The sequence below is a fragment of the Elephantulus edwardii genome, unplaced genomic scaffold (assembly GCF_000299155.1).
Source record: "Elephantulus edwardii isolate Elephantulus edwardi_28Jun2011 unplaced genomic scaffold, EleEdw1.0 scaffold00245, whole genome shotgun sequence".
NCBI classification, from domain to species: domain Eukaryota; kingdom Metazoa; phylum Chordata; class Mammalia; order Macroscelidea; family Macroscelididae; genus Elephantulus; species Elephantulus edwardii.
The window spans coordinates 120831-132904 of NW_006399995.1; the positions used below are offsets into that span (position 1 = coordinate 120831).

The 12074-nt window shown below is 41.7% G+C and overlaps 1 protein-coding gene across 1 annotated transcript in view; it reads left to right on the forward strand.

Moving 5' to 3' along the window:
• Window positions 1-12074, forward strand: part of ELMOD1 (ELMO/CED-12 domain containing 1) — a 38130-nt gene that overhangs the window by 21243 nt on the left and 4813 nt on the right. The window contains exon 9 of the mRNA XM_006899041.1: window positions 866-999. Coding sequence (XP_006899103.1) covers window positions 866-999 — 134 coding nt within the window. The remainder of the gene's footprint in view (window positions 1-865; window positions 1000-12074) is intronic.

Genomic DNA, 12074 nt, shown 5'->3' on the forward strand with positions numbered 1-12074 from the left:
AATCAGGGAGTTCCACCAAACACTGTCCACCATGGGTGACCATTATTGCATTTGACACATTACTGTCACAGTGTTTAGCATCACAGCAACTATGAGTTACCTCTGTACAGCAAATGGACAGAGCAGTGCTATACCACAGGGCTCTCTTGTTGTTGTTGTTGTTAAGTGCCATCGAGTCATAGCAACTCATAGTGACCTCATGCATTATGTTATATAAAATTAATCACCATTGGATCTTGCCTCTCATTACCCTGACTTTTCCCCCTGATCCTTCCCACTTCCTTCCCCCTCCTTCTACCCACCAAACTGTGCAACCTTATGGGTTTGCCCCCACCCATCCTCACCCCTCTGTTCCCAGCCCTTTCCCCCTTGGGTTCCCATACATGTTTTACTAGTTAACCTTCTATTTTCACAATAAAGGTCTTATGCAGTGTTTGTCCTTATGAGACTGAGTTCACTCAACATAATGTTCTTCAAGTTTTATCATGTTTTTCGAAATGGTTGCTCCTGAGTGTCTCTTACACTGTTGATGGCATTGTAAAATGGTAAAACCACTCTGTAATACAATTTGACATTTCCTCAAAAAAGCTGAACATAGAAACTTTGATGACCCAGGTTTTCCACTAATAGGAAGATACCCCAAGGAAATTAGATCTAAGACACAAACAGAGATTTGTACCCCAATGTTCATAGCATCTTTAGTCACCATCGCAAGACCATGGAAACAGCCCAAATGTCCAACCACAACTGAGTGGATTGAGAAATTGTGATACATTCATGCAGTAGAATGCAATCCAGCAGTTATTTTGTATAATTTTTATTTGCCACATATAACACAGAGCTTGTTTGTGACTTATGTTTTCAGGTACTCTTTTGCCATTGTGGGGATCAACATAACTGACCTTGCATATAACCTGCTCATCAGCGGAGCTCTCAAGACCCACTTCTACAACATCGCCCCGGAGGCTCCCACATTATCCCACTTCCAGCAGACGTTCTGTAAGTGTCATCTCATTCAGTTATCAGTGGTGATGTTGTTGTTAGGTGTTGTCAAGTATGACTCATAACCCTATGAACAACATGTCTGAACCTTGTCCTATCCTGTGCCATTCTTACAATCTCTGATACACTCAATTCAGAACTTCTAGATAAGATGTGGAGCTGAGAGATCTTTGCTGTTTGGCTGCATTGTTTGTATTATGTTGTGTGTTTACCCATTGAGCTGATCCCGAATTATAGTAATCCAGTGAACAACAAATCTTAACCTTGCCTATCCCGCACCATCTTCACAATGCCTGTCATGGTTGAGCCCATTTTGACAGTCAGTCCATCACATTGAAGGTCTTCCTCTTTTTCTCTGATCCTCCACTTTCCCCACCATCACGTCCTTTTCCAAGAACTAACCCTTCCTGATGACATGTTCAAAGTGCGTGAGATGAAATTTCATCATCCTGATTGCATGAGGATTTTGGAACTTCCTCCTTTGGTTTAAATTAGAGTGTTTTGCTTTTTTAAAAAAAAATTTATTATTTTTGTGTGAGTGTACTGTCAAATTAGATCTGGCTGGTACAGGAGGAGATTGTTCCTCCTTCCCCGGCAGAGCATCTGGTGGATTCGAACCGTGCACCTCTGGGATTGTAGTTGCAGCTCCTTGCCACTAGGCCACCAGAGCTCCCCTGTGTTTGGCTTTTTGTTGTGTTCTTTTTTTCCCCTCATTCAGAAACCTGCCCTTGTCTTTTCAAGCATCATGGATTTTTTTCTTTCCCAGCTTTTGCATACTTGATGCACTGACTCCTGGTCTGTCTTGAAGACTTTATGAGTCTGTCTGTCTTCTCTGTCTCTTTTGCTCTCTCTGACTCAGCGTGGCAGGGCATGATGTCAGGTAGCCTTTGTTGACTCCCAGATCTTGCTGATGAGTTTCTCGAAGCCTCTGGTTCCTTGTCTATAAATTCAGTCCTTCCTGACTGAGTCATTATGAAGATGAAATTAAGTCATGGTTAAAACATTCATATTAGCTAGTTCCTTAATTAAAACCCACTGCTGTCAAGTTGGTTCTGACTCATAAGGACCTTCCAACACTTTTCTGAAGCTGTATATCTTTACCAGAGGGGACTGCCTACCTTTCTCCAGTGGAGTGACTGGTAGATTCAAACTGTTGACCTGGGAGATTGCACATGACACCACTAGAACTCTTTAGTTGGTGCTCAGTAAATGTTAGCAAGAGAGGATGTTGCTTTAGTGGGTGATCTTTTACTATAGCTTCTGCAGAAGAAAGCATTAGCACACCCTTGAAGAGTAGGTGGGGTTAGGGGTAGTATCATTGACCTTGAACCAGAGCCCTATATAAATTAAATTTTAAAAAATAAAGACAGTATAGTACGATTCACCATTTTTAGAAGCAGAGTCCTGCACCCACCTCTATGTTACAGTCTATGAATAGATGCAAACTAGATTGAAGGGACATGGAAAGTTAAGTCCCTCCGAAAGTAAAGCAACATGTTGTTGTTGTTGTTGTTGTTGTTGTTATGTCCCATCGAATTGGCTTGCAACACATAGTGACTGTTTGTACAGCAGCTCTGAACCCTGTGCTGTCCTGAGCCAGTCTCCCTGATTCTAACACATCAACCCCCATTTGCCTCAGTTACTGTATCAGTCCATATCATCTGTGGTCTTCCTCTCCTGCACTGTCCCTTCACCCTTCTGAGCATGATGTCCTACTCTAAGGATTGGTCCCTCTTGGCCACATGCGCAAAGTATGTGCAACAAAGTTTCAAAATCCCAGCCTCTAAGAAAAAACTTGGTTTCACCCTCTCCAAGACAGACCTACTTGTTTTCTTGGCAGTGGCTGTTCAAGACTCTTCTCCAGCACCACAATTCTAAGGCATTGATTCTTCTTCTGTCATCCTTAGTATTATCTAGCTCTCTTATGCATAGCAATTAATTGCAAAGACCAGGGCCTGGGTCAGGCCCAGCTTAGTCTCTATACTAACATTGCCACTTTTCAGCACTCTGGAGAGATCCCTGACAACATATATTCCCTATGCAATTCATCTTTTGATTTCCTGACTGCTGGTGCCAAGAGTGTTGATTGTGGAGTTGAACAAGCTGTCATTGTTCACAACCTCAATTTCGTCTCTATTTGTCACAATGCTGCCAGTTGGCCCAGTGGTGAGGATCTTTGTCTTCTTAACGTTGAGCTTCAATCCATATCGAAGACTACATTCCTTGACCTTCTGCAGCAAGTGCTTCAGGTCCTCCTCTCTTTGAGCAAGCAGGGTTGTGTCATCTGCATAAAGTAGGTTGTTGATAAGTCTTCCTCCAAGTCTAATACCACATTCTTCCTCATAAATCCGTGCTTCTTGAATCTCTTCTGCATATAGATTGAAAAGGTATAGGGACAGGCTGCATCCCTGACACAATTCTTCCTCATTTTGAACCATGCAATGTTTCCTTGCTCTGTTTTTAGGACTGCCTCCTGGTCCAAGTATAGGTTTTGCATAAGCACAATCAAGGGTTCTGGAATTCCCATTTTCCTTAAGGTTAGCCTCAATTTGTTGTGATCCATACAGTCAAATGCCTTTGCAAAGTCAATGAAAGCCTATCTACAGATAGACATTCTTCTGGTCCTCTCTGCTTTCCATCAAGATCCATCTGACAATGGCAATGATGTCCCTAGTGTTACAACCTCTTCTAAACTCAGCTTATATTTCAGGTAGCTCTCTGTCACAACTGTTTCAGTTGCTTTTGGATAATCTTCAACAGGATTTTGCTTGCATGTGATATTAGTGATATTGTTTGATAATTCCCACACTCTGTTGAGTCACCTTTTTTTGGAATGGGAATAAATAGGGATCTCTTCCACTCAGTTGGCCAAGTAATTGTTCTCCTGATTTCTTGGCACAGCCTGGTGAGCACTTCCAGGGAAGTGGAACATATGAGTCATATGCATATATATAGGACTGTCATGTAGACATATAGCACAACATATGACTCAGTATGACACTCATGTGAGTGTTTGCTGAAATACATCAACTGGTATTCCATCAATTCCTGGGGCTTTATTTTTGCCAAGTCCTTCAGAGCAGCCTGAACTTCCTCCTTCCATTGCCTCTTGATCATATGTTGTTTCTTGAAATTCATCTGTGTCAGCTAATAAACAAAGAAATTCAACTTACATAATTTAGATCATGTTTACTACATTGATGGCTTCATACATAGGCTTTCTTAGCAAGGATATGTCAACATTTTTCTTCTCTTCAATTTTTTTCTTTTTAATTTTCTAAAGGGCTTTGCTCTTAATTAAGACAAATTACTGAACCCCCAGATTCCCCACAGGGAGTGAGATTCCCTAGTTCATTTGTAAAATGTGATAATGCCTGAATTAAAAGCAATTGATTGAATCTAAACCCCTAAATTAATAATGATTATGTTGTTTAGATGAGTCATGGAAACACAGTGGTTAAAGCACTTGGCAGCTCATCAAAAGGTCATTAATGCAAACCCACGTTCCACTCTACCGAAGAAGCGTGTGACAGCCTTGAGAATCCTATGGGGCACTTCTACTCTTCTTTTTTGGGGGGGAGGGTTGTGATTCTAAAAGTTTATAGAAGGTTGGGTTTTCATTCATTCATTGTTACACATTTTCCTCCCTCCCTCCCTCTTGTGATACACCTCTTGTTTCAGATCAATTCTGCTCTCTTAAAGGTTTGCTCTGAATTGGAGTTTACTCATTGACAGGTTTGTTTTGTTTTGTTACCTTGAATTTCTCTCTTTTTATATCTGCTTAGTTAGGATTTCTGGTTAAAGATGGCAGCATTAATGCACTATGCCCAGTTTCCCTTTGAAACCCCACTACAGCTAGTGATAAGGAATTGTGCTGCCAACGCAAAAGTACATGATTCAAATCCACCAGCTAGCTGCTCCAAGGGAGAAAGGTGAGCAGTCTCCTTCGCTGTGATTTACTGACTCTAAAAGCCTGCCTGAGGAGGCAGTTATGGGTCGGTTTTGACTATATGGAACACAATAACATCATAAATAGGATAGGATAAAGAGAAATTGGAGAGGAAGGGAAAATGCAGCTTTCTTTTGGGAAAAAATAGATTGAGTAGGAGCTTATTTAGTAATCCTGAGAAAACAAATTTCCAAATAGGTATTCTGTGGAAAAGTACAAAGTAAGCAGATTTCTTTTACAGAATTCCAAAATGAATCCTGATTTGGAATCATCGGTTTTCTCTGGAAATGAGGGAGAAAGTAGGACTCAAATTAGGAAAATTGCTTGGAAGCCTGTCAAGAAGCTCCCTAGTCCCCTTCCCAGATAGCTATCCCTGCCCTTTTGTCATGCTAGTAAGAAGTCAGAGAATTATCCTATAAAGATGTGACATAAAGGCACGCTGATGGGGACCACCCTCAAGAATTAAGGTTTTTTTGTGTGTGTGGTTTTTTAATTCAAATTTACCTTTATAACATTATTTACAGTTAACCAATAACTTTCTTACAAATTCTCTAGGGTTTTGCAACAAACTGCCAAAATAGAGAAGGCAAAAGTCATCAGCATGAAAGTGAAAACCAGTACACATTAGACTCAAACCTAGCATTATAAGGAATGTGCTTTTAAGGGCAGTACTGTTTATTTTGTGTATGGTGTATCTTCAGCCCAGAGCCTGGTGCAGAGGACAAGCTCATTGTCTTTATTGGATGGGTGGATGGATGGATGGGTGGATGGATGGCAGGCAAGCTAAAATCCTTTTATCCTTTATGGGGGGGGGGGAAGGAGAGTCTGATATCTTAGGGGCATGGGGGAATGTATCCTTGGCTGAACTGTGTTTCCAAAAGAATCCTAGCCCAAAGGATTATTACCCAGGACCTCATGTAGTTTTGGCAACAGCAGAATCTGAGGGATTCAGACCTCCTGAGAAGATGCCAACTGTGCCCTGGATTGATGGTCCCTCCATCAGACATGATCACTTTTGCACGTCTCCTCTGTAATGTTCTTGCAATTACCTGTGTCCCTGCATATGTCTCTGCTCCCTACTAACTGAATGCAGTCAAGCAGAACCAAGACACATTCAAGCAATAACAAGTAGGCTGCAGGCTAAAGTCAGAAAGCCAAGTTAGTATTCAAAGCATGTATTCCACCTAGGTGAAAGAATAAAAGAATATAATAGCACTATCATTCTGACTTTACAGTATTATTCAGTGCACACTGCACTGCCAAAGCAATATGCTACAAAAATTGGATCCAATCTAAAGCTCTAGTGAACATACATTGAAATGGAGCTAGATTAGGTGCAGTGAGCATAAGGAAAGTACAAGGGCCAGAACAGAAGGGAGGTGTCTTGTCTTTGACCTTCAAAATAAAGAACTATTCAACAGGGATGAGAACAAGAGGAACAGAATATACTGGAAAAGGCAGCCTGGTGCAGTGGTAGAAGTTCAAATGTTTCAGGTCCTAGTATCCAGCTTCCAACTATAATAGTGTAATAGTGCACCATTCAGGTCTCTTCTCAAAGCTCAATGCTCTCATGTGTAAGAGAGTGAGAGTGAAAGAGTGAGTGAGTGGAAAAAGAGAGAAAATCGGCATTATTGACCACACAAAGCTGCGTTAAGACTTAAGGAAGAGACCAGGCAAGAGATTGGCCTCTGTTTTGACCGTGTACTTCCTAGAACACTTTGTTAGTTTCTTTGCTATTGTTGTTAGGTGCTGTTGAGTAGAGTATGACTCACAGTGACCCTGTGAACAACAGACCTGATCCCTGTCCTATTCTGCCATCCGTATCATCTCTGATACACTTGAGGCCATGGTTGCAATCAACCTGTCAGTCCATCTCATTGAAGGTCTTCTTCTCTTTCACCAACCTTCTCCCTTTCCAAGCATGATATCCTTTTCCAAGAAATAATAGCCTCTCCTAGCAACCTGTCCAAAGTGTGAGAGATGAAGCTTTTCCATCCTTGCTTCCAAAGAGCATCCTGGAGGCACCTTTTCCAAGACATACTTATTCGTTCTTTTGTTAGCTTCCTTAGTTTATACTGCTTTCACCTGCTTGTGTCCCTCTTTCGAAGTTACTGAGAATTAAGAATCCCAAAAGCTGTATATTTCTTGCATCCTCAGCACCTAATACTATGCCTGTTATATATTTGTTAGAAGTTCATTTAGCCAACAAACCTTTTAGATATTCTTTAAAATTAAGTAAAAGATAAAAACAATGCCCTAAAATATATAATTTTTATCGTAGGAGTATGCAATGAGGGTTGTAGAGTGGATTATATTTGGGGCTAGGCGGTGGGGTTTGGGGAGGTGCGGGGGGGGATTGTGTACCAATGAGGGAGTTTTTCTTTTGCGTTTCAAGGAGAGGAGCAAATGGGGGGGGGGAGCAGTTTGTGCGGGGAGATGGGTGCAACAATGAATGAATGGAATCCCAAAATCTCTGTAGATGTTCATTGAAATGAAAAATAAACAACCTAAATTTTAAAAAAATTAAGTAAAAGAGTAAAATTTGTACTTGTCTCACAGTCTAATAATTTTCCTAATGGACTAGAAGAGAGCATTTGTTCCAGAAAATCCATCTGCAAACATTATGTTGTTATGGTTATTGTTGTCGTCATGTGCTGTCAAGTTGGAACCAACTCACCCCTGACCCTCCCGTAGGTTTTAAAAGACTGCAAATCATGTAGGAAGGGCTTGCTCTTCTTTCTCCTTGGAGTAGCTGGTGGATTTGCGTTGCTTGTCTTTGAGCTGGCTGTGCAACTCCTTACCCACTAGGCCATCAAAGCTCCATGGAAGCTTTGTAGCTTGATGTTGATAGACTTAAGACAATATATGCTGAGATTGGCATCTATTTTTGAGTCTTCCCACCTCTGCTGTTCTTCTTGCCTTACTTTTGAATTGGAATATATTCTAGAAATAATATTCTAGAGCTCTGTACTATGCTAGTTGACAGTGAATTGCCAATATACCTGTCAATGGTTGTTGTGTTTATTGTTATGTGCCATCGAGTCACTTGTGACTCAAAGCGACACTATGTACAAGACCCTTAACCCTGCTCTATCCTGTGCCAACCTCACATACCCAAAATATGTCAGATGAAGCTTCAAAATCCTTGTCTCCAAGGAGCAGCCCACCTTCACCCTCTCAAGGATGAACCTGTTTGTTCTCCTAGCAGTCCATGGTATATTCAAGACTCTTCTCAAGAACCACAGCTCAAAGGCTTCATTTCTCTTTCTGTCATCCCTAGTAACTGTCCAGCTCTCTGACACATCTCCTACCTGACATCGTTGCTCTTCAGTACTCTGGAGATATCTCTGACAGCTGACTGTCCCAATGTAATTCGTATCTTGATTTCCTGGCTGCTGGTACCAAGAGAGTTGATTGTGGAAACAAGCAAATTAAGTCTCAATCTCTTCACCATTCACAATTATGCTACCAAATGGCCCAGTGATGATAATCTTTGTTTTTTTTATTTTTGAGCATAGCCAAGGAAAACACTTTTATGTATGTTGTTGTTATGTTGCCGTCAAGTTGCTTGTGACTCATAGAGACCCTATATACAAGAGCCCTAAACCCTGCTTTATCCTGTGCCAATCTCACTGTCTTTGACAACCTACTCCCATTACCCTAATCATTGAATTGATACATCTCATCAAGGGTCTTCCTCTCTTGTGCTGTCCCTTCACCCTCCCAAACATGATGTCCCTCTCCAAGGACTGTTCCCTCCTTGCAGCATGCCCAAGTTATGTCGGATGAAGTTTCAAAATCCTTGCCTCCAAGGAGCAGCCTGGTTTCACCCTCTCCAGGATGAACCTGTTTATTATCCTATCAGTCCGTGGTATCTTCAACACTCTTCTCTAGCACCACAGCTCAGAGGCATCAATTATCTTTCTGTCATCCCTTCTAACTGCCCAGCTCTCTGATGCATATCATGCAATTGCAAAGACTATGGCCTGGGTCAGGTGCACCTTAGTTTTCAGCCTGATGTCGTTGCTCTTCAGTACTCTAGAGAGGTCCCTCTGACAGCTGGCTTTCTCAATGCAGTTCATCTCTTGATTTCCTGGCACCAATAATGTTGATTGTGGAACTAAGCAAACTAAAACTGTTAAAAATCTCAATCCCGTCACCATCCATTATGATGCTGCCAATTGGCCCAGTGGCAGAAATCTTTGTTTTCTTGATGTTGAGCTTCAATCTGTATTGAAGGCTGCAGTCCTTGACCTTCCACAGCAAGCGCTTCAGGTCCTCCTCAGTTTTAGCAAACAGGGTGTATCATCTGCATAACACAGGTTATTGATGAATCTTCCTCTAATCCTGATGCCACATTCCTCCTTGTACATCCCAGCATCCTGGATGATCTGTTCTCATACAGATTGAAAAGGTATGGAGACAGAATACATCCCTGGCAGACACCCTTCCTGAATTTGAACCATACAGTGTCTCCTTCCTCTGTTCAGATGACTGCCTCTTGGTTCAAGTATAGGTTTCACATAAGCACAATCAAATGTTCTGGGATTCTCATTCTTCTCAGAGTCAGCCACAGCTTGTTATGATCCACACTGTCAAAAGCCTTTGCATAGTCAATGAAGCACAGATAGACATTCCTCTGGTACTCTCTGCTTTCTGCCGAGATCCATCTAACATTGTTGTTGTTATGTGCTGTCGAGTCGCTTGTGACTCATAGCTCTAAACTCTGCTCTGTCCTGTGCCAATCTCATTGTCTCCAACACACTCATCCCAATTACCCCAATCACCAAATCAGTCCATCTCCCAGAGGGCTGTCCCCTCCTGCGCCTGCTCTCCACCCTCCCAAGCTTGATGTCCCTCTCCAAGGACTGGTCCCTCCTTACAACATGACCAAAGTATGTCAGACGAAGTCTCAGAATCCTTGCCTCCAAGGAGCAGCCCAGTTTATCCCTCTCCAGGATGAATCTGTTTGTTTTCTTAGCAGTCCATGGCACCTTCAGCACTCTTCTCCAACATCAAAGCTCAAAAGCATCAATTCTCCTTCTATCCTCCCTGGTCATTGTCCAGCTCTCTGACGCATAACAAGCAGAGCTCAAAATCTCAGCAGAGCTAAACACCCCCTCCCGAATAGGTAAAACGGAAGACCCCCAAAGCGCGCAACTCGGTCGGTCACGAAACGCTTAGAAGGGCAGAAGGCAGGCGAAAGACAAGACACCATCTAACATTAGTAAAAAGTAAATTCCTAATTCATAATTTCTCACTGTAACTGTTTGTCATTGTCATTAGAAATAAAGAACCTGACACTCATGAGATAATAGAAAAACATTGCCTGGGTGATTTTTAATTCATAGTGTAGGAAAACTGTCTGTATATACAAAATACCTCAGGTTTGTTTGGGCTTGTTGTTGTTGATTGCCGTCGAGTCGAGTACAACTCATAGTGACTCTATGAACAAAAGATCTAATGCCTTTCCATAACTATCATCATTTCTCCAAGTTCATAGAGTTTCCAGAGGCATGTGGTTTAGGAAGTGGATGCCACTCCTGCTTCCAAAACTGTCCACATTGGGAAACCATTCTGGTATTTGATTCCCCGATGGCACAAGGTTTAGCATCACAGCAAACCCACGTTACGTCATACAGCACATTGACAAAGAGTTATGTGCAAAGTGGAAGAATGTTCCTCCTGATATAACAGCACTGATCTCATTTAGCAATGTCATCAAGTCAAATACGACTTAGAGTCAGACTTGCACAAAAGATCTGAACTCTGTTCTCTAACTAACATCATTTCTGTACATTTAGAGAGTTTAGAGTTTGTAGAGTTTCCAGAGGCATCTAATTTAGGAAGTGAATGCCACTCCTGCTTCCCAGCATGAATCAATCTGGAAGCTCATCCAAACATTGTACATATTGGGTAACCAGTATGGTATTTGACATGACTATGGGAGTGCTCCTTGGAGTCAAGGATTCTGAAGCTTTGTCTGACATACTTTGGACATGTTGCAAGGAGGAACTTGTCCTTGGAGAGGGACATCATGCTTGGGAGAGTGGAGGGACGGCGCAGGAGAGGAAGACCCTCGATGAAATGGATCGATTCTGTGAGTGGAGTGGTGGGAATGAGTGTGTTTGAGACAGCGAGGTTGGCACAAGATAGAACAGCGTTTAGGGCTTTTGTACATAGGGTCGCTATGAGTCGCAAACAACTCAATGGCATGTAACAACAACAACAACAACAACATGGTACAGTGCTCAGCATCACAGTAACTCCAAGTTGTTCAGTACAACAAATAGACAAATGATTGCTGTGTCTTTTAAAGAATATTCACAGGAGAATTATGTCTGTGTTTTATGTAAGGGAAGCAGAAGTTGAAAATTATCATAGATTTCATTTTAAAGTCAGAAATACTGACTTTAAAATTTTAAAGTCAGTCAGAAATTTTTAGAAATTCAAGGGAGTATAAAGAGAGGTAGCTTCGGCACCAGTGGTTCTGAGACTTCAGTGACATGAGAGTCCCTTTCCCAGATAGCCGTGTCTGGTTGAGTCTGGGAAGATCTGCCTTTTTAGCAAGCATCCACACAGTCTTGGGATACCTTAGGAGTTTGTACAGCCACTGAGATGGACATATGACCAGATTCTTTGGGACGATGAAAACCTGAGATGAGATCTGATCTAGATGGCATAAAGCAACCAGGAGGGTAAAGGAACTCCAATTCGTGGCAGGAGAGAAATAGTAAGGAGGGATAGGGATCCTCCAACTGGAAAATGCATAGTGTACATAAACCTGCTTCACGTATACAAGTTGGAAAGACATTGGATGTGTTCATAAAATACATAGCAACTCTTTCTGCATCCCCCTGAAGAAAGATTTGTGTAATCTTTTGTATGTGGTATTTTAAGCTGGATTATTTCCTTAAATAATTTTTTATCTAATGCATAGCATGCATGTTCGATCAATCTCCGATTGTAAAATTTGGTAAAAATCTTCTATCTCCTCTTCCTTGGCTCTGGTTGTTGGTGCATATGTTTGAATGATAGTGGTATTCACTGGACTTCCTTGTATGCGTATAGATATTATCCTGTCACTGACAATATTGTACTTCAAGATTGATCTAGCAATGGC